Source organism: Myotis nattereri (genome assembly GCF_964212035.1).
Source record: "Myotis nattereri genome assembly, chromosome: 3".
Classification (NCBI taxonomy): Eukaryota; Metazoa; Chordata; class Mammalia; order Chiroptera; family Vespertilionidae; genus Myotis; species Myotis nattereri.
Genome location: NC_138077.1, coordinates 98,764,146 through 98,788,601, shown reverse-complemented (window position 1 = coordinate 98,788,601; position 24,456 = coordinate 98,764,146). Strand labels below are relative to the sequence as shown.

Here is a 24,456-nt window from a genome sequence, read left to right as displayed (position 1 = left end):
GTGTATTTGTTATTCTTTTTTCCTCCCAAATTTTAAAGCCACTGTGGAAAACTTGGAGGGAGAAGTCCCTAAGTTATATCCACAACACCAGGAAATCATAGGTTTCTACCCTAGAAGTTGAATGTGCATTGAGGATTGCAAAGTGAGAGAAATGTATGAAATGTGGTTATGTTATAAAATTTTGCCATTTTTCAAATCTTGTTTGATATTTTCAAAGTAAATTTAGATTTCTAAGAAACATTCCCAAAAGACAAAGTTTCTTTAGGAGGAAGAATTACAATAGATTATTTCATTTCAATTTGGAAGTGATTTTAAAATGTAGTACTCTGTTTCTTTAAAAAATGAATAATATTTTCTCTTTTGAAACACTTTTAAGAAGATCACACACAAATAGAAACTTGCATACAAAGTGTTGTTTTACGTATTAAAATAAATGTATTTTGACTTATTTTGTTTTGTTTATTATTTAGCTGAACAGATGGTAATGGTTTTGACACAATTCAGTTTTCGTTTTCTTTTTCGCATGGGGCGGGGGGTGGGGGTGGGGGGGGAGGGACACACAACACAAAACCAGAGCTTCTTTTCTCACTTTGTCACAGCTGGTTACCAATCAATCTCCATTCACGGTACAGTGATGATGGCACATGTTGTCCAGCGGCCAAATCTGATTGGGCTGCATTTTTCAGCAGTGTTTCATATCAGGAAAAAAGGTATCTTTATGGTGGGGACTGTCAGCACATGATTGTACAACTGTCATTAATCAAACCTGGCAACAATGACTGCATTTATACAAGTCTGAGACTGGCAGATTTCACAATCAAAATCACTCCGTTTCTATTAGTTTCCTCACAAGTAATGTTTTTTTCATTTATTTCTTTTTTTCCCTATTTTTAATTAAAGTCAGATGATACTTCCTACATGTTGAACATATATAACATTATACCATGTATCGAAAGTAGCTGTTTTCTACCAAAGCATAATCCAATTATTTAAAATTCATTCTCAATTATGTAAAAACAGTATAAGAGCAAATCAGGGCAAAGATTTTAAGTACATTAGGTTGTTCAATAACATAATAATTTTAAAGTGTGTCTGTGTTAGTAAACACATTATGAACCTCTAAGGATTACATTTGGTTTTCGATTCATATTGAGAAAAATATTGATACAGCGTTTTCTGGAGTTTTTGAAACTCCGAACACAAAATAGAGAAATGCACACCTGCTCAGTGCACAGGCAATTAGAACAGTAAACACACACCTCAGCTGGGAGGGGTGCGTTGCTCTGTGTTAGCAAAATAAATGTCCTTGTCACAGAAATACTGTCACAGTTTTTTTTGCAACTCAAGACAATCTTGCCATCTTCTATAAAATGGCGTTTGGGAGTAGGCATTATCTCTAAGTCATTTATTTTTGTGAAATCGTCTATTAAATTCTGTTGTGAAATGTAAAGAACTCTTGAAATGTAAGAAACTATTAGTCAAATTTATCATACTACTCAGTCAATATTTGCTCTCTGGGGAAAATGCACATTTCTCCAAATACCCAGAGCAATAGTGTAAAGCATCAATGAGATTACAATTGAGCATATCCCAATTTATCCAGAAAGATACAGGAAAAAGGCCACATTTACTGGACCTGTGGAGATATTTAACATCTAATTGCTTGTGAAATATGTAGTTTTAAGGAAAAAGTAATTGTTTCAGAGGAATTATTATCCATTGGAGAAAGAGCATGTGCGTTTTCAGGATCACTCCAGACATGTTGATATTTTAAGAGTTAATGTTGATGATTTAATAAAAGTTCTTAATTCTTTCAACCAATGCTTATTTTGTCAGTTTGCCAACAAATGAGAAAATAAATTTCCCCTTTAAATATTTGAGCTATCTTATACTCAGGATACCTAAAAACATAAACCATACATTTGAAAGCAGTGTAACCTATAAAATGATAGGATATAACTCACCAAGAAACTCAAATATGAACTACTTGTCTAAGAGTAACCAAAAATAGTGCTGGTAGTGCATTTGATAATTTGTTGTTGTTATTTAACATTTAACATAAATTTTATTTCTCCTTATTAATTAAACATTTAATATTTTTGTGGATTTTTTCTTTTTAAAAAATTTATTGGGATGCCATTGGTTAAAAGGATCGTATAGGTTTCAAGTGCATATTTCTATAGATCTGTATATTGCATTGTGTGCCCACCACCCAAAGTCAAATCATCTTTCATCACCGTGTATTTTGCGCCCTTAACCCTTTACTGTCGCCCATTCCCTTCTGTCTGGTAACCGCATACTGTTGTCTATGTCTATGAGTTTCAGTTTTATACCTCACCTAGGAGTGAAATCATTTGGTTTTTAGGTTTTCCTGACTAACTTATTTTCCTTAACATAATATTCTCAAGGTCCATCCATGTTGTTGCAAATGGCAGTATTTTATCTTTTATTATGGCTGAATGGTCTTCCATAATATATATGGACCGCATCTATTTATCCATCCTCTACTGAAGGACACTTTAGTTGTCTCCATGTCTTGGCCACTGTGAATAATGCTTCAATGAACTTATGGGTGCATTTATCTTTGTGAAGGAATGTTTTTGAGGTGTTTTTTTTTTTAACACATTTGATAATTAGGATGTGGCAAGGGTTGTGTATATATATAAAAATAGGTAATTAATAATCAAGCACCTGGCAATCAGATATGAAATTAATGATCATATTAGCAATACCTTTAATCTAAGCATTACACTATATGGCTGAATGGTGTGTGTGTGTGTGTGTGTGTGTGTGTGTGTGTGTGTGTTATTTTGTTTCAGGCAAAACAGAGTAGAAAAATGAACTGTTATTTAAATATAACCAAACCTATTTAATAAAACCAATTTATATTCTACACAGATATGACATCAAAGATGACTACACACTGAGAATTAAAAAGGCTTTGAGTGTAGATGAAGGCACTTACATGTGTATTGCCGAGAATCGGGTTGGAAAAGTGGAAGCCTCTGCCACCCTGACTGTTCGAGGTAAGAGACCGAAGATGTGTAACATGATTGGACCAACAGGCTAATATTTAGTTACATGGGTGAGTGAACCCACCATCAAAATAATAGCTTACCCTGTTTTATTATTATATTAAAAGGCATAGATTTTATATACAACTGTATTATTAATTGAGGTAAAATTACTTTCAAATTTGTGTTCAAAAGGATGATTATTTGAGGTACTTAATTTTTAAAAATAAATAATAGCTAACATGATTTTAAAATGAATCTTAAAAATAGGTGTTTATATTTCCATTGCTTTGAACTATTTGTTGCTTTTAAATGTCGCTAATTTCAAAAGTACTTTGTGTTTCAGTGTAGTAGTTTGTCACTTTATACTTGCAGAGTGCTGTTTTGAAATTATTATTTTTATTTCAGCATTCAAAAAGCAATCTGGGGAAAAAAACACACACAAAAAAAAACCCTAACACTGCTTCAAAAGGTGAAAAATGAATACAAAGGAGCTCCCACGTTGAGAAAATCTGATTTAGAGAGTGATTTGTGAAGTTCACTGGCCTTAAATAATTGAAATAGCCAGCGCTCCTCCTGTAATAACTTTCACTTTCTGGGTGTCATGCACTTTCTCAGTCATGGGATAATGTTCGTTTATAGACTCCCTGGAATTGCTTATAAGTGAAGGAAAGCATTACTTAACCCTACGGTGAACTAGAATGAATTAACTCTCTTCCTGGTGGTGCACACTGATCCATATGAGTAAATTACATAGCCCAAGGTACCAAGTAGTACCAAGCAGACAGCCACACCAACTCTGGCCAAATAGACATTATCTGTGGTATTGTTTACTCTCAGCGAACTTTAGACAGAAACAGGCAAATGCATCCCCTGCTCATTCTTTTAATCTTTCTTCCACTCCCCTGACACTTTCTCCTCTCAGCCTTTCGGATGAGGAGGCTGGCTGCACACTCTCATGCAGGTCTCAGCTACTGCTCCCCCTGTTTAGTCATACCTCTTACTCTTGTGCAGCTTTGCTCCCAGAGCTTTTCAGAAGATTAGGAGAAAGGTTTAGAGGAACTTGGGTTGGTTGTTCTCAATTTTTTTTTGTCAGATCTATAATTTGGGCATCAAATCATAAAGAAAACCCTCACCTTCCTTCAGATAATTACTAGGAGACATACACACTCTGGATACCTGGAAAACATTGGTAATTTCTATAATTTCCAATTGGTCCATTTCTATTCCATCTACTTTAATTTTTCCACCAGTTTGATGTGGACTGATATAAAAAACACATTAGGCAAAATTGGCAAGCTAGTTGCTTAAAAATATTTTCATGTCTCATTAGGCAACACATCATAAAAAGTTATGATTATATATCAATTGAATATACATACTGATTACATATGATCAAAACATGAGCCTTTATAAGGCTCTTTACTCTATTTAACCTGAATTCTCTATAGCTGATTTTATAATTTATACATATTTTTGTTTTTCTCTAGGCAGTCCTTTGCAAAAATAATTCACTCGACCAAATTCCCTCCAAAGTTTGTTTGTTTGTTTTTTTCTGAAGTGAATGGGGGAAAAATAAACAAGCAACAAAGAAATGTTCCATTCAAAAACTATTTGCTGACTAAACAAATGGTGATAAAATGTGAGGAGCTGTTTGTTTGTAGAAGCAGCAGGGTTCCTTTATACTTGAATGCCTGGGTGAATGAGACTTGAAGTGTTCTGTTTGCTTTAAGATCTTTCCAAGCTAATTGCTTTCATAATTTGTTGAAAGTTTCAGGTTTAACATTTCATTTAACAAAGCATGCTCCTCCTGCATGGACCTTTACATTTAAAGCTAACTTACAAAACTAATAGAAAGAGTTATTTATTTTTAATAGAATTTTTTTTAAAATCAGCAGACCTTGTGGATGGAATAGAAAGTTTAATCTGTGTGGTGTATATTTATAACTCATCCAACACTGAATCCTCAAACCGGCCACAGGAAAAAAAAATCTCCATAATACAATAGAAAGTAGAATAAAATATTGTTTAAATATTTTAATCATTAAAAAAAGCAGTTGGGATTACTCATGCTAACAGGTTAACAGGAAAAAAAATAGTATCTATGATATTTTTTCTGTGCTCATTTTTCTATGCACATAAATGAAATGTTCAGTCCTTCCTTTGCTTGTTTTATTAGAACACGGTCAACTCTGACCCAATAGGCCACATCTATTTCATCAATTTAATGCAGGGACACAGTTTATTTTAATTTGCTGATTTTGACAACATTCACCTATTGGGGTTTTGTTTTGTTTTGTTTGTTTTGTTTTTCTGGGATTAAATGCTGATATGTAACAAAGACAAGAGATTTTATTGTGATGTTTCTGCTAAAATTTTATCACAATCTTCATTTTAGCCAAATGGAGAAAAGGAAAATAAATTTTATATTCAAAATCTGAAAGAGTGACTTAGTAGTTGGTTTTCCATTTCAAAAATATGGTGAAAATAGTCTATACAATTTAACTTGACAGCAAGCAGCTTCTTTTGCTGACTTGACAAACATAAAATTTGAAAGAAATGATGGTGGACAACAAACCTCCTAGCATTTATATTCTAATCAAATAATTCATGATCTAACAGAGCTTTTAAGATTACCTTCAAAATGTGTTCACTCAAATTGCATATTTGTAAACACAATGTTTCTCTATTTTTTAATTGCTCAAATTGGCTTTGCATAAATTAAGACTTCATTGGAATAACCATCTTGCTTGTAGGGCAATAATTCCTTAATTTTTTTTGAAACTTACTTAGACTAAGTAGAAAACAAACTTTTTTTTTTCTTAAAAAAATGATTTCTCACCATGGTTTCTTCTTTATCACTGTTTAATAGCATAGAATCAAAATGCTGCTTTTTTTCTATGTATAGGAAACTTATGTTTAAGATTCAGCTTAGGATGGCACATGAAAATGCAAATTTAAAAATGAAAGACAGTTATTTTTCTATTGGACATTGGCAAAATTAATCGAAATCTTGTCAGTGAGAATAAGCCACAACTTTATGATGTTAGTCTGTTGTTTTATTCTTGGTTATTATTTTCATATGTCCCCTACAACAACAAAAAACAAAAATTAAATTGTTGTACATTGGGCAAATTCTTCTATTCCTGTTACTATAGTAAACCCATCATAGACTATGGAGCACGCTAGAGTTTTCATACCTGCTACTATAATTACTTTATTTTTCTTTGAATTGTCTTAACCTCCCCTTTCAATTGTGAATATTACAAAACCATGGATCTCACATAAAAGCAACTCTAGTATTGTTCAGAGATTGCACAATATTTTTATTATGATGTGTGTATTGAGTGAATGAGTATCTATAAACATGGTTTGAAAGGCCATATGTATCTCATCATTCCTCATGAAACATCATCAGGATGAAACTAGCCATCAGTTCTAGAGTCTCATTTCATATACATTAGAGCTTCATTCGCTAGGATATGGGTGAAATGCTTGTCTAATAAATTTATATTTTTAATGTATGATTTTGTAAAAGTTTAAATGCTACTACTTGTATTTCTTCTTCATTTAAAAAATGGGACCATGTGTTCTATATTTGCCTATTGCTTTTTATATAAAGTGGTTTACTATCTAAGTTGATTTAGCATTATTCATTTTTTAAAAAATGTTATTAAGCTCATGTGTGTCTTATAATTTCTGTGCATTAATAATAGAGGCAACTTATTACTACTTATTTTAGTACTTGAAAGTTAGAGTAAAATAAAAATAACAATTTATTGAAGCACCAGTTTGAAAGCCATTTTCAGTGTGAACAGGAATCAACTTGTCAGTCATTGTTTCCTGCCCTCTGCCAAAATAAGAAAAAGCTTAACAGTAGTTAGGGAGCTACTCAGCTGAAATCTCTAAAGATGTTCCAACCTATTTGTTATATTTTCATCCGCCCTGTCCAGGGATGAAAAGTGATGTGATCTTAACTTATTACTGGCTGAAAAGCAGTGTCCTGGGCTTTTCTGTAGTCCTATAATGGTTCTGACTAACCATGCTTAAAAACCAATTGCTATTTAAATCAGACAGTGAGGCCTTCTTTTATTGACATGACATTTGCTAGTCTGTGACTTGAATAGTTACAGTAATCAGATTCTTAACTTTACAGTACCATAAGGCTTTTTAACTCTAAAAACACCATTGAAATTATAACTATAGTTAAGTGATGAAGATATGACTTTACATAAAATTTCTCTAATTGCTTATAGTTAATCCTGGCATGCAAAAATAATTACTTTCTTAGAATTACATTATAACGTTCAGTTTTATCAAACTCAGACATTCTGTTCATACTTGAACTATGACTAGAAATCATTCTACTGTCCATACTTAAATGTAACATTACACATCATGCATTCTGATAATTTTCTTTTCTTTTAATTTCTTTTTTATGTTCTCACCACACCATTGTAATGTCTACAGCTCGCCCTGTTGGTAAGTAGCCATCCTTCTATCCATTTAGCATGGCTTTGTACAGTTCTTCATAACTCATGCATAGTAGAAATTGACAGAATGAAATATATTCATCCCTGTTAAAATATTGCTTGAGGGACTGTCTTCTGTGAAAGTTGTTTCTGATCTTTTCATCACTTTGATAAACAATTTTGTAGTGACTTCTACTATTTTAACAATGAATAGGTAACAATTTTCTTCTAAAAGAATATATGAATGGTTAATATTATAAACTGCAAACTTTTCTTGAGAAAAATATAATACTCCCTTTTTCTGGTATGTATAAAATAATCAATTGTTAGTTATGTTTGATATTCAAAAATTAGTTATGTATGAATAAATTAAGAAGTTCTATCATTTTGTGTACTTCCCTTATTTTAAGCTGCTTGGAGTCTTTGCTTTTTAAGAGCATTTTAACTGCTGCATACTTCTTATCTGCATACCTATTTAAATAAATTTAGTAGAATGCTTCAAATTATTATAAATAGTTATTTAAACTAAGAGGAAAAGAAAGTAATGAGCTATGTTCTTTGGCATGAAAAGTTTGTGGTTTCAATATATTTCATCCTTCATTTGGCTTTGCAAAATTGAACAGCTTTTGCTTGAAGTAATGTAAGTGGTTATTATTGGTAAATATTTGGAAGATAAATTATTTTTAAATTCATTGATTTAATAACCTAGCTGTATTTTTTTAAAGTTTAGCTTAACCAACCAATAAGTGTGTTTAGGTAAAAGAAACCTTGGTAATCCTATATAATAAAAGTATAGTATGCAAATTGACCAACTAGTCGCTATGACATGCACTGACCACCAGGAGGCAGATGCTCACTGCCGGAGCTGCCTTCTGTTGGTCAGGCGCTCACCCAGAAGCCGGACTCACTGCTGGTGAATGCAGTGGCAGTGGCAGAAGCCTCTCCTGCCTTAGCTGCAGGCAGGCCGTAAGGAGCAAGGGGTCCTGGACTGTGAGAGCCCCAGACTGCAAGAGGGATGTCTGACTGCCAGCTTAGGCCCAATCTCTATGGGGATTGGGCCTAAGCCGGCAGGCGGACATCCCCTGAGGGGTCCCAGACTGTGAGAGGGCACAGGCCTGGTTGAGGGACCTCCCCCCCGCCCTTCAGTGCATGAATCTCGTGCACTGGGCCTCTAGTTGTGTTATAAGTAAATGAATAGCTATATGCATAAATGGATGGATGGTTGAATGAATGAACGAATCTAATACACTGCTTCTTTATTACACCAAGATATCTCAGTAATTTACTCAATTCAACATAGCTCTATAAATGTTCCATCTTACTTTAAAAGCTTGTCATTATTTGATGCATATTGGTCCAAATTTATAATCTTCTTTCCCATTTGTTGAAACATGACAAACTTTATTATTATATTAAATTCATGCCCTGGGGGAGTCTCTCAGCCCAGTCTGCACAATCTCTCAATCCAGGATGCCTCGGGTGGGGTCCAGTCCCATTGCAGCATGGCTCTGCTTCCCCAGGCCTGTGGGCCGGGTGGAAGGGACTAAGAGGCCAGTCTAATCACAGCATAGCTCTGGTTCCCCAGAGCCTGTGGGTCGGGGGAGGGACCAAGATTTCCAGATCACAGCATGGCTCTGGTTCCTCAGAGCCTGCAGGTGGGGAGACGGACCAAGAGGCCAGTCCAATGGCAGCATGGTTCCTTTCCCACAGCTCCCTCTGGCCGCCACGCTGCAGGCCAGGACTGACTCCCGCCGTAGGCGGCCAGGACCCAGGACTGATTCCTGCCATGTGAGGCCAGGACCCAGGACTGATTCCTGCCATGTGAGGCCAGGACCCAGGACTGACTCCTGTTGTGGGCAGCCGAGACCCAGGACTGACTTCCACTGAGCCGGCCGGGCCCCTAGCCTGGTGTTCGGTCATCCATCCAGACGTTTAGGTCGTGACGGACCCTGCCTCTTTATATATTAGAATAGTATATACTTACATGAATAGAAAGTATAATAAAATCAAACTTTGATTTCTCAATCTGAATTTTTGCTCTAGTATTTCTGAGCAGTAATTTCTTTGTCAGTTATTTAATATCCTTGATTCTCAGATTCTTTTTCTATAACACGGGGAGAGTAATACTGACTTATAAAGCTGCTGTAGGAATTAATTAAGTTCAAGATTGATAATTTATGTGAATTTTTTATGCCAACATTGGTTAACATATTCCTAGTTTCTGAGAAACATTTTTTCACATTTTAATATTTTTGAAATACAGTTATGGCTTACAGTTAATTGAACATAAATGGCAGACTTTCTTTAAACACAATTATTAAATTGGTCATGCTTTTTACTATTGATGTTGTTAGAAAACTGAGGAATAGATTATAGTTTTAAGCTTCATTTTTTGTATTTATAAGAATTCATACTACTGTGATAACTTTGTACATTATGATATGGCATCAAAAATCAAGAAGTGGCCCTAACCGGTTTGGCTCACTGGATAGAGCGTCGGCCTGGGGACTGATGGGTCCCAGGTTCAATTCTGGTCAAGGGCATGTACCTTGGCTGTGGGCACATCTCCAGTAGGGGGTGTGCAGGAGGCAGCTGATCGATGTTTCTCATCGATGTTTCTAGCTCTCTATCCCTCTCCTTTCCTCTCTGTAAATAATCAATAAAATATATTTTAAAAAATCAAGAAATGAATAGGAAATAATAAAATAACTATAAATTAGCAGGAAAAATCACATTTAATTTATAGATCTTTATATAGAGTAACCATTTGCCAATGAACCATGACCACTTGATTTATATTATTTCTAAAGTCCCCCCCCAAATAGAACAATTTGTTAATAATTTCAAATATATTTTAAACTCATAAATACAAAATATATGGTTTAGAACTTATTATGCACATAGAGTAGTATTAAGATGCATTTGTCATGTCCAAAGCACTTTAAAAGTTATTTCTGTTTTTTATTCTGTTTCAAATGATTTCTTAGATTCCCATTGGACTGGAACTAAAGAATAGCTTCTTGACACATTATACTTTATTCTGGGAAAGCCTGTCATTTAATAAATCTATTTCAAATGACGTATGACAATGTTCAAAAATATGAAGAACTATACTTTAAACTTGACAACTACTATTAATTTTGAAAACTGAATGATGGATATGCTGTTATTGGATCACCAAAGGAGAAACTGATAATGAAGAAATTAGCCTGCTTTTTCTTTACATCAACTTTGTACATCAATTTTAATTCAGGAACTCTAGATATGTCACCTTTTATTGAAAGGTCCAAAGATACAAATCAAATAAAATCTAATTAAATATTTAAATAATAGAAAACTACATTAATGTTAATATTTGTTAGTGGACTATGTAAGTTTTTCAACTTTGAATCTCTTACCAATCTCCAGTTAATCTCCAGTTTTAAAGGTAAAAACTGGAGAAAAGGGAGAAAAACAGTTGAAGATATAGGTACCAAGTACATAAAATTTATAAAAACTTCAGTGAGTTGTTCCTATCTAAAGCTTTCAAATGAAAATGAGAAATAATGCAGATTCCAGAATACTAATAGATTCAGGAACCAATGCCTACATTGTATGCCAGATGCAACTTGGTAGTCTGTGTGGAAAGTACATTTAGAAATCATTATAAACTTCTAAATCGGGACTTTTGTCCAAATGCATGACTCCTGTGAGCTGTATCTGAGTTAAAGAATTGGCAAATCTACGTATGTACTTTACAACTGGAATAAATTCGTCTGGCCTGTGCTTTTGAGAGTGTAAGAATAAATCTTGATGTAGTAGAGGATCCTCAGTGTGGAAAATTTTACTGAAAGCAGACAATCACACGCTTGCCAATGGAGGATAGCATTCTCCAGATTTCACTTACTCGTCTTCTGTGTGTTCTACATTTCAAAATGAGCCCTTTAATCCAAGTCCTTATTCACTGGTTACCACAAAACCTAGACAAATGCCATTTAGGTCACTAAAAATTCACCAGCCCTTCCTATGACTTTTTGCTGTCCCAGAGGCACTCTTTCTATGAAGAGCAACAGTACATCCTAGGACACAGGTAACTGTAAATGCTGAAATATTCATTTATTTAACAAACATTTCTGATTAGGTAATTGGTAGAAGAAAATGATCTAAATAGGGACAAATATCTCTCTTCCTATACCCATCTGTCTTATTTTCATTTGGAAGTCTTTCCCAAGCTTAAAAATAAAAAAAGAACATCTATTTTGGAGATGGGCAACACATTTTTTCCAGCAGCAACTCAAAACATGATGAGTAATTTGGAAAAGAACCGGCAAACCTACCAGCTGCCTTGCTTGTGAAGCCGAGTCCTGCTTCGTTCAGCATCTCAAGCTCCATATGCTAGGTGCTGATTGCCTCCAGTGTGGAAACTAAAAGCTCCGCTTGTTTCAAATATCAAAAGCAAACTGACAACACATAACTTTAGAGAAACTTCCAAGTATTTCCTAATATAGTGACTCAAAAGTATGTTTCCTTTGGATAGAAGAATATAATTGTCCACACATACTTATAAACATAGTTTATAAGTATTGAGAAAAATGTTTCCTTTGGATATAAGAATATAAATATCCACACATGCTTATAAACAAGAGTTTATAAATATTGAGAAAAATATGTTTTGGGCAAAATCCTCATATTTTATTATTATTATTTTAAAGAAGCAGCCACTATTCTAAAGAGAAATCTACAAGAACATATATTTTTTTCAAGTCCTTTAACTGCTCAAATACAAAAATTAAATATATATTAATTTTTGAAAGTTCTATTTGAAGTGCAGTTTTGTTTTAATATGCTCTGAAGCATTTTATTGAGGCCACCAAGAAGTTCAATGGAAAAAGAGTGATTAAAATACTCATTTAGGGAAAATTATAAAACAGACATTACTCTAAGTCTTAGAGTAATGCAACTGATATTTTCGACACCACTGCACTGCACCCCGCCTTGAAAACTAAAAAAACTGGGAAACCTGTAGGTATCTTGTAAGAACCCTTTCATGCCGAGATCTACTTTTCTGCAAAAGACATCCTGAGTCTTAGGTGGAAACCTATGTTTTTACTCCCTGCAGACGTTCTTCTTTGGACAAGCTGTTACCCCATGACCTGAGGTAATCATCTCCCTCCTACAAGTACTAATGTTTCCTGCATCTGGCACTAATTAGCTACTTTATGCAGAGTCCCATTTAATTATTTTAAGCATCACGTTTTTCATTGCTCCTTATGTTTTGATTAAATAGCAGTTTAAAATGACAAGAACATTCTGTTTTGTCTTGTATATTCCAACAGAGTTTCCATAATGTGAAACATTCAACATATCTTAAGTTAATATTCATTTTTGGAGAAAAAACAAGTACTGGTTACTTCACGTGCTTAGCTGGTTTTAGTCACTGACGTGATTCTCTTGGAAGGGCCTTGTGTGTTTAACAATGTCTGCTCATTGCCTCTAAATTAAAGGATAGGTATGACATTATTGAGTCAGACTTTCTTTTCCTCACACTTTAGTGAAAATGTTTCATTGTCTTGGTATTGACTGGTACTATAACGAAGTCTGGGGCTTAAAGAATATTTTTATCCTTGTCTGGGATGCTCTTTACTAAATAAATACCAACGTAGTTCCTTCTTCCACAACTTTGTTGGGTTAGATCTTGGTCCTGGTCATCCTGGATGCAACAAGACATTTGAATCTGCAGGGCCATGTTTTAACTTACTCTCTTTTAAGAATATTTTCTCCTGTTTGTTTCTGAATATGTTTGTTGTCTTTCTTCTTCTTTTCAAATACATGAGTTAAATTGACTTTCCTTGGTCTAAATTCCATATTTATTAACTTTTCTATAATAATTTTAATAATTTTGAATTTCATTTTTATTTTATTTATATATGATGTCTTGATGCCTATTTATCAGCTCCCCAACTTTTTAAAGGGCAACTATCATTTCTTCATGTTTCTAAAGTAGAGTTCGCTTCTTTAATTTTATCTTATCTTTTGTTCATTTCCTAGTTAAATTTGAATACAACATTCTTAATCTCCTCTTGTGTTTTAGTCTCTTTATCCTTTTTTTAGTTCTTCGTTTCTCATTTTTGAGAGATCCTGTTTTATGTAATTTCATTTAGATTATGAACAACGGGGGGAGGGCACCTTAAAATTTTGTAGCAGGCTTGTCTTTTTTTTTCCTTGAATAACTTCTCCCCTGACTTTTAAATTTCAACTGTTAAACTATAAAGCTGTGTCTCAGATTTACCAAATCTCTCTCTTGATTCCTGATGCTTCTTTCTCATCAAAAGATTGTGGAATGGTCTCTCACAATGTAGACAGACAATTCTTGTAAAATCCGTATTGATAGAGGATTGTGTTTTGAGACTAGTTGGAGGTCACAGTGCTTTCTCATTTTCCTCCAGACTTGACTATGTTTGGAAGGGGTACGTCACAATTTGGGTTTGGAGATTTGGGCTATGGTAGTTTTCCCATTTTATTCACTTATTTTATTATATTCAATAGAAGAAAGTTGAGCTATAAGTCTTTACCCCATTATCTTAACCTAAATATATAAAAAGTTAAATATTCATTAATTTTGGAGTCTATTCAAGTCAATTAAAATAAACATAAAGCATGTTAGCTTAGTAGTTAAAAATCAAAGTTTTATAGCTCTGCCTTGGCGGCTCAGTCATTTGAAGCATCATCCCATACACCAAAAGGTTGCAGGTTTAATTTCCATAAGAGCACATACCTAGGTTGTTGGTTCAGTCACCGGTTGGGACACATATGGGAGGCAACTAGTCAATATTTCTCCCTCGCATTGATGTCTCTCTCCCTTCCTCTCTCTGTAAAATCAATAAACATTTCTCAGGTGGGGATAAAAATTTTAAATTAAAATATTATAAACAGCAAATATTAGAAAAATGTAAATTATCTGGCCAGAAACAATATGATGAAATTAGTTTTATCAGGTTTTACTACCTATTTCCAAAAAGAAATAGCATTAACATCACACTTGTAACAAAGTAAAAGGTTTTACTTTTATGAGTAATTTGTAAACAGAAAGAACTATCATTATATATATTATAATATAATTTTATAGTATGTGTGTCTGTGTATATATATATTACATATAAAAATGCAAATTATATCGATATATATTATGTATACACTAGGCATATACATTATGTATATATGTACAGATATACATACTGTAAAATATGATGTGCATTACACCTGAGTATTATATCATGTCATTTAAATTACTACATTACTTATTTAAACATATAAGTGTTACTCAAGAGAATAGTACGTAATTATATTTATTAGAAAATATTAACCAAATTAAATTAAAATTTGAGTAAAATATATCTTAATGCCGTTTTAAATCTCTCTCATAACATTGCTTCTCAGATTTATTCGCGATGTTATTTTCATCTGCCCTATAAAACTATTAGCACTTTGTCAATAAGTACATTATTATATTTATCTTTCTGCTGCCTCTAGGTCTAGCATAACGCTATATATGGTAGGGGCACTTCAAATGTTGGTGCAGTTAATTGATACACACATATGCATACATAGGTAATACTTGCCTAGAAAATGTTTATGCAAGCAGCTTTAAATAGGGCTATAAAAAGATTAAGCAACGTTAATGGTAACAGGCCAATCACATAGTCCTCATTCTGCTAGTAAGAGATAAAATACAACAAAAAGAAGGCACTAATGAGTTAGGATGGTGCCTTACTAAGCGTGTAATTAATGTTATTAAGAAACATTGCAGTTGCATATTAAAATTCTGTTAACTAAGCAGCCCTCAGCATCAGTACATTTGTTTCTTGGTTGCAAGTTTTTTCCCCCTCTTTTTTATGATTGGCATCTTCATGCAATCTTTTTCTAAAAATATGAGATAATGGGATGTGATCAGCCCTTGTGGTTTCCCTGGATGCTGACATGACAGTTCTGGCAAGTTGACAGGTTAAGTTAGTGAAAATGGATGTCATCTCTCACCATTTACTTGAAAAGCCATTGTTAAGCTATAGATTTTTTCTCCTCACCTCCACACTTACATCCTCTTCTACCATCATATGAGAAGTTTTCCCAATTAAGGATCAAAACATAATTTTTTTTACTACCCTTTGAACTATTCTGCTGGTAAAAAAAAAGATTTTTTTAAAAGAATAATAAAAATATCACTTTATTTAATAATTTACTAGATTTTAAGCTAATACTATTTTTCTTTAGAATCAATACTTCCTTAAAGAAAACAAAATTTTATTATTTTATAAATTGTACTTCTTCTTATTATAGTATCTCAGTCAGAAAAGTAAGTAGAAAAGTAAAGCTACTATTAGTAAAAGACAGAATAACCTGGAAAATAATGAGATTTGCAACTCAACTCAGAATCTGTTTAAAATTCTGACAGATTTTCTAAGAAGTCCTCAACTTATAAATTTTGTATAATTCAAAATTTCTATGAAATTTGCATGTTGCCTCTCAAACTGGTTTCCTATATTTACATGATTTTTTGTATTTGCCTATAATTAAAGTGAAATCTATTTTAGTAATTTGAAATATAATGCATTTCAAAATTATATATATATATATATACATATATATATATATATATATATAATGTACTTTATGAGTTAACTTTCACATTTATTGCAATTTAACCTTTAATGCTTAAATTGGACTTGATAAAGCCAGGAAAGACCATTTTACATAAAAAAATACATGGTTTCACTAACATAACCTTATATGGTTTCACTAACGTGATCCTTCAGTTGCAGAAACTTCAATTGGACTGACAAAGAGCAGTGAAGCCAGGTGAGGGTAAGGGTACCCTGGTGCACTGGAAGCCTCCTCTTTCTAACATAACATACAGGGTTCCTCTGTGAAGAATAGCTTCCCACCCTTCCCTCCTTACCAAGTCAATGTCTAGCTCGCTTGTTCTCTTTCTCAGTGCCTTCCTGACAGTTGGAGATAGACTGAGTCCGGTTACTCTCATAATGGTGGACATCCTGAATTTCAACACTTAGCATGTTCACCCTGTTATGTCATGTTTGATTGTTTTTATGTGAGTTTCCTCTGGTTGGCAGTGAGTTCCAAAAGTCAGAGATCTAAGTACCATCAGAACCGGACACAAAATGAAATCAATAAATTTCTGCATAAAATAATTGATTAGTTATGATTTTAAGTACCAACCAATATCTGAATTTATTTCTACCACAGTTTTATTACCAAAAGTTAGGGCCAAGTATAAAATAGCTCTGTGTGTATAGCTATTTACTCTAACAGTGATTTTATATGCTTGCCTATGAGATCCAAAAGTGCAAGATATTTTGAACCTCATTTGACTTTACTCTTTTCAAAGGCATTCTGTCTGCTCTCTAGATCTCAATAGAATCATTTCATTTTGGTATTCTCACTGTACTTTTCAGAGAAGAGCATATTATATGTAAGTATAAATCAAAGAAAATGATTTAACTGCTATCACAAAATGCTTGCAGATTGTTTTGTGTGTGTCACACGTACCACCAAAATTCAGTACGTGTGACCCCTCCTTAAAATTGTTTTCACAGTTACTATACACGTCAATGCAGAAGGCCACTTATAGTATTTTACAGTACACTGTGTGATATATTTGACTAGTCTGATGGCTCACTTTAGTCATCAGATTTTGAATAACCAGGAATACTTTTAGTTTAGCTATTATATAAACCCTCAAATTAGTCTTCCCACAATCAATAAATTTCATTAAAAGTGATTTAAAAATGTAGAGTAACAGCTGCATAATTGCAAAACATCTCCACTTACACAAGGATTGAGTGCAATTTATATATGTGAGACTTCTCATGGTGAAGAGTAGAATGGGAAGTTCAAACAGGTTGAAGACTCCAAGGGCTATGATTCGCTGTAGTCATTTACTTCCTTTGACCACTTATTTGATTTCCCATATTTATGAAAGCAGTAAACCATTCAGTACTTTTCTTTTTTCATTTCAACATCAAAAAAAAAAAAAACAATTGTTGAGAGAAAGTGAAAGATATAGATTTTTTTTATTATAGAACAATAAGGTTTTAATATTAGCTAAATATAAGGTTCTGGCTAAGATAGAAACATATCACTCATTTAGAAGAGCTATTGCTATGAACCCAGTAAGAAAATGGTTAACTGGAAAGATAGGAATTTTAGCAATTTAATCATTTGTATTCATCAAATAGTGACAAGTGAATAAAATGTGATTAAATTGGCTTTATAAAAATAATCATTTTAAATCCTATATTCCTAAATTATATTTTCCATTATAAATATATTGCTTCCTGTGAAGTGAATTATATGTTAATAAGTTTCAAATAAAATATTTTATGAAATTATGCATTTCCAATATTAACAGAAATACTTTTGAAATCAAGTGAAGTGTTAAATAGTAAAAACTAAATAGAATTAAAGAAGTTGAAGAAACAAATAATCATTTATCAATTAGAAGCCACACTGTTCTGATTATAAACTGAGTATATATTCATCTCTCGCTCTGGATCTATATTGCATTTTAATGAAATGACTTTTTGTTAGCCATTTCTTTTCCATGGGATATGCCTATAACTAATTTTGGTAGGACTTCCTAGACTGTTGTTACACAATGTCTATATTTTTCTATATAATTTTTGTCACTCTGGAATGATGACTACTCACTTATAGTCTTTGTGGCATAAATTTTAAGTTTGGGGTGGGAGAAACTCTCTACAGATGGATATATCAGAATCAGTTAGAAAATTTTTTTCAAACATATTTTCTTTGAAATCCCCCCACCCAAATTATTATAATAGTGAGTCACTATCACTGGTGGGAATGTGTCATATCTTTCGAATGATGAGATAGGAAATAAAAACAAACCCACAAACATTGAATATTTGCTTTAGATCAATAATTATTTTTTAAAAACTCCTGTTCCAAGGCATTCGTTTAATGTTCACTGTTTGGGGCTTTGTGCAGGCCAAATGAAGGCACAATTCAATGCAGAATGGTAGACAGCATCCCAAACCAGTAAGTGCTTACAACTTGAACTGAGGAAGTACAACACATACGGGGAGGGAGGTGGGAATAGAGAAACAAGGCAATGCAAAGCAAGGACAAGTACCTTTAAGTAGGAAGAACACAAGGAAGTACAAGACAAGAGTGTGTTAAGGTTAATCATTGTGGACAAGGTGGATCAAAGGATAATGGATATCAAGATGGGTTAATAGCAAGAGCAAGCAAATACATATGTGAGCGATTGGAAGTAGACTGGCCTGCTGAAACACTGGAGTTAGTTTGGGGACAAGTGAGTGCCAGGATGGTAAAATCTTGGGTCAGTTGATGGGAAGCCAATATGCTACACTGAGGAAAATAATTTGCAAACATTTCAATGACAAGCAATAGAAAAAGGACTGTCAGCTTTTGAATCAAGAATTACTGGTAATAAATATACTTAAGGAAGGTTGTACTTACAAGTATTACAGAGGGAGTAAGATAATAGGTTTTATGCTTTAGTAATGAAAGCAATTTCAGGAAAAATATGTTGTTATGATTTTAACAATATTATACCATATTAAAAATCATACTATATAATTTTCATCCTTCTTTTCAGAACTAGACACAACAAATTCTCAGTCAGATCATGGTTTGAAATGAACAAAATTAATGTAGTAGTTCAGTGTTTAGGAGTTCCAACTATGGCATCAGATGGACCTGAAATCAAACCTGACTTCCAACCTATTGCTTTAATCTTTAAAAACACTGTGCACCCTTTATAAGACTCAGTTTACTAGTCTTCACAACACAATGGTAGCAGTTAAGACACGGGGCTCTTTGAATATTAAATAAAATCATGTCTGGGGATGTTTTAGCACACTCGCTGGCACTTAATAAACACTCAATTAATCTTAATTATTGTTATTGTATTAAGCAATTTGTGACTCAGCAAATCTTTCACACAAGCAAATGATGGAAGAGTGTACTTTCTAATTTTCCTTATAGAATGTAGCAGAATTTAACAATAAAAATATTAAATAGCACAAGAAGTTATTTTCTACTTGAGTTTAAGATACAAAGTACAAAATGTTTATTATTATAAAATAAGCCATTCACTCAGGCACATTATAGTCAAAGAAAGAGAGCCTCTGAGTGTGTCCGCAACCCTCCTGTCACACATTAATGCATGCAACTGTGCATGACTGGCTCCGTGTTCATGCTTGCCACAGAAAGTCATATTTCCCATAAAGAACAACTCTGAACATGATGTGATTAACCTTTAGGGCCCTCCATCCCTCATCTCCAAGCCCCACCTCATGCTTGGCCTATGCTTTCTACTCATGTTCAGCCAACTGATTTCCATATCACCCACTCACTCTCACCAGTGGGAATTAGCATAACAGAGCTGTAGCGTGACTTTGATTGAAGCCAGCTTGGGCTGAATGCAGTATCAAAGCATAATTTAGCAGAAATCAAATCTAATTTACTGTGCATTGTATTTAAATCTCAAAAACCATTTCAAGGAAATGATACCAGACCTCTGATCTTAATCGACCTTTCCAAATTTGGGTCTACTTCTCTGGAAATCACACAGCATGCTTTTAATATAGCTATTGTTCTTAATTGTGGTGATTGAACACTAAACTGTGCTCTTCTGTTTTCTTCATCTCATTTCTTGTTGTGGCTGCAGCAATAAGATCTAATCATTTAACAGATGAAGCAAGTAGGTTATTATATCATCATTACAAAAGATTCTTCTCATGTTTGGGGGCTTTAAAGAGGATATAAATATGCATTTTATAGTCTTTTGTCTTAGATGTACATAAGAGAATTGCCATTTCTGTAACTGGCATACTCTTCTGGAGCTATAACTCAACCTCTGTAATTCACATTGGGTCTAAATGTGTGTTTTGAATTGTCACCATGAGGACCTAATCGTGTTTCCTTACAGTCAAGGAGAGCCGTCTCAGAAACTCCATTTAATGTACAGCACACTTTGTGTCCTTGAGCTGTGTTGACAAAATGCCACCTCTCTGCCTATTCCCTCCCACTGGTGCTATCAGCCAAGTACTGCCTTTCAAACCATTTTCGTGCCACCTGGCAGAAATACTGGAACTGTGAAGTGTTATCAAAAGAATTATTGACGCAGTTTTCATTTCAAAACCTCAAAACTAAATTCCTGCAGCTGATATCCCATCACAGAAGATTGCAGAGAGAGTCTATAGAAGTAAAAGTGATTGATGCGATCTTTTTTGATGGTTGCCTTTGGAAGACAATAGGAAAGAATGGACATTTTCTGAGGTTGAATACTCTGTAAATCTTTTGCTAAGTTAAATTATTTAATATCTTAATTTTTTAAATGATTTGGAAAGCATTTGTTCTTGAAAAGCTATTCAAATTTTAGGTGAGAACAGCAGGGATATGTGATCTTCTTGCCCCACGTGGTTGGTAAGAATTTGAGTTTTGCCAGTGCTGGGAGGGCTGTACAACCAGAGGCTTTGCTGCTGGAGGATTCGCTCAGTTCAGATGGTGCTTGAAGGGTGGAATGGGTAGCAAAAGCTCACGGTTTTTCCACCTAAAAGTGGTGAACAGGGAAAAGCCAGCAGCTAGTCAGCCCCAGATTGCAGTCTTAGATGTCCTGGGTAAGAGCTGAAATAAACTTCCCCCACACACCTCAATGGCTACAGATCTAGAGACTTGTGCAAGGGAGATCCCTGGAGATAAACCAAAGGAGATGGGAGAACTGGCTGCAAGTCCAAATGACTTCCCGACCCACACGCAGGTCTACCAGTGCAGGCGAGCCTGCCACTGTCTAGCACAAGCTCTGCACAAATCCCCGGCTGACCACTCATCTCTGCAGGCAGAGGGATGATCCTTAGGCAGCCAGGATAAAAGTTAAAATAAAAAATAATTAGGCCGATAACCTTAGTGACTACACATCTTAGGAGAAACCATTTCTCCATGTACCCACCATTCAAGTCATCAGCCTATTTAGAAAATACAGTGCTAGTGGAAATGAAAAAGGGTTACGATCATTTTATAAACTATTTGGCAGTTTCTTCAAAATTTGAACACAGAATTAAATGTAGTCAGCATTTCCACTCTGGAATATCTATCAAAAAGACATCAAAATATATATTGACCCAAAAATTTATACACAAATGTTCATAGCAACATTATTCACAATAGTTAAAAGCTGGGAACAATACAAATGGTGAGTGAGTGAGTAAGTAAAATGTGGTATATCCACACAATGGAATACTATTCAGCAACAAAAAAGGAAAACTCTATGGGATTGGGAGGTGAAATTAGACAAGAGGAAATTTTTGGAGGTGATGAAAGTGTCCCCAAGTTGGATTGTAGCAATGTTTCTCTAGTCATAAATTTACTAAAACACATCAATCTGTATATTTACAATAAATAGATTTTGTGGTATACAAATTATACTTCAATATAGCTTTTTAAAAAATCATTCAAATAAAAAGTCAATTTACAGATTAGGAGAAGATAATTAAAATTTATACAATCATAGAAAAATTATAATACAGAATATATATGTCCATAAGTAAATATATGTGCATGTGTATGTGTGTGTGTGAACTCTTATAAATCAACTATAAATAGAAAACAAAATTTTAAAAAAGGGGAAGTGGCAAAAATTATGAACAAGCAATTCACAAAGAAAACCTGAACAGACAAAAATAAACATCTAAAAGATAACATATCTCATCATAATTAAGAAAATATAAATGAAAACCGCAATAAAGGAGCAAATGCTGGCAAGGATATGGAGCAACAAGAATTCTTATCCACTGCTGAGGAGATCATAAGAAAGTACACTCCTTAGAGAGCAGTTTGACAATGTTGAAGATGCACATTCCTCATCACCAAGTTATTCCATTTCTGGACACCATGTAAATTCTCACACATATTTTAAAATACCTTAATTTTTTTAATTTTAAAATTATACAGTGATTCCAGTTCCAGGAAGCTTAATGTGGCTTCAGTTCTGGTGACAAGAAAACCATATGGTATATTAGAAATATAGTGTATTTATAATGACTTTGAATAAAAGTACAATATAAATAAACATCACATGAAAGGCTAAAAATTCAAGAAACTATAATTTCCTGGTGTTTTTAGATTATATAATTAGTGGTAAATATTACAGTATGATATTGCAGAATTTCTTTGTCCTTTAGAAGTTCTGATGAAATGTCATTATGAATGGTAATTTTCAATTGAATATTTTGCCCATCTTAATAAGGTTTTCTAACCTGTACTCCTTTAAATAGCATTTTTTCTAAAACATGTATTTCTATATCTTTCTTGCATAAACATCTTTGAACAAATCTCCTTACTTTTAAAGACAAAATTGAAGGTCCTTTAACAGAAATTATCTGTTCCTACTTATATCACTTCTGCACCCCTGATTTTATTCTTACACCCCCCCAACGCATCCAGATCCACTGGCCTTATGTCTATTTCTCTTTATCCCAAGCAGTCTTACTTCTGTTCATCTAGTGAACTTTCGAAAGTGAATCAAAACACAACTCAAGCATGGCCATCTCTCGACATCCTTCCTCTTCTTTCCTCATCACCTGTTCTAGTTTGCTGCTCTTCTGCGCTTTCCTCCCCAATGCCCTCTGCATTTTTCTATTATATAAATCATACTCTACTGTATTTGTTTTTACTTATTTGTTTACTTAGAAGTCTCTGCCATTGGCCAGAACATTATATGTTTTTAATTGGCTTTTACCACCTGTATCAAGCAGAATTTCTCATAATTTGAGTCAATTAATCCATTTTGAATGAATAAATGGATGAATCATATTCTTTAAAATAAGTAGATGCATAGATGTGATCTTTCCCAGTTCATATTTTGGGGGATGTGTTTTAAGGGCTGTGTTAAAATTGTAGGATCTAAATTCCAAAAGCATTTTGCAAAATCACTCATCTACCATAAAATTTTTGCAAACTTCAAAAATAAAATTTAAGGAAGACTGTAGTTATATTTATAGTACAGATGGTAATTTTACTATGATAGATGCAGAGTAAGCATGGCATACTTAAAACTATAAAATAGCTCTAGCTGGTTTGGCTCAGTGGATAGAGCATCAGCCTGCGGACTGAAGGGTCCCAAGTTCGATTTCATTCAAGGGCACATGGCCAAGTTGCAGGCTCCATCCCCAGTAGAGGGCGTGCAGGTGGCAGCTGATCAATGATTCTCTCTCAACATTGATGTCCTATCTCTCTCTCCTGATTCCTTCCTGTCTGAAATAAATAAAAATGTATTTTATAAAACTATAATATACGTTTGCATTGTTTTAATTTTGTTTCGTTTGATTATTTCAATGTGTATTACATTTTAAAACTTAAATAAAAAGGACTTTATAACTCCTCTGGGCTCTAAGATTTTAATGAGTCATAGGAGACAATTTAAATTGTTTCTGATTCAGAGCAGTATAGATGAACTAATAATCTGAATATGTGACTGTTATTAAAGACTGTGAACTGATTTTAACTATACTGACTTTTTAATTTTTTATAATGAGATGTAAGACATATTAATCAATACTTCATGCTGTCTTTATTGTCACTTAACTTGTTTCCCATAAGATTACTAAGAAGTAAATAACTATACATTAACTTTCAACTATTTTTATCCTCATCTGAGGATATGTGGTTTGTTTAAATTGATTTTAGAGAGAAAGAGGAGAGAGAGAGGAGAGAGAAACATTGATGTAAGAGAGAAGTCGATCAGTTTGCTTCCCGTAAGCACCCCAACCCAGAACCAGCCTATAGGTATACGGGACGACACTCACAACGCCAGAGCCTCCCCCGACAGGCTTAACTTTTTCTTTATAGATGTAATTTTGTTGGACATTATAGATGATAGAGACCCATCTTAAGTCTTTTTTGGTATAAATATCTGGTGGCTTCACACCTCT

General features: G+C 33.8%; 1 protein-coding gene across 1 annotated transcript in view; it reads left to right on the top strand.

Annotated features, from left to right (window-relative positions):
• The window catches only part of ROBO2 (roundabout guidance receptor 2), a 702,928-nt gene that overhangs the window by 546,812 nt on the left and 131,660 nt on the right, over positions 1-24,456 (top strand). The window contains exon 6 of the mRNA XM_081087410.1: positions 2,899-3,026. Within this exon, the coding sequence (XP_080943536.1) occupies positions 2,899-3,026 (128 nt within the window). The remainder of the gene's footprint in view (positions 1-2,898; positions 3,027-24,456) is intronic.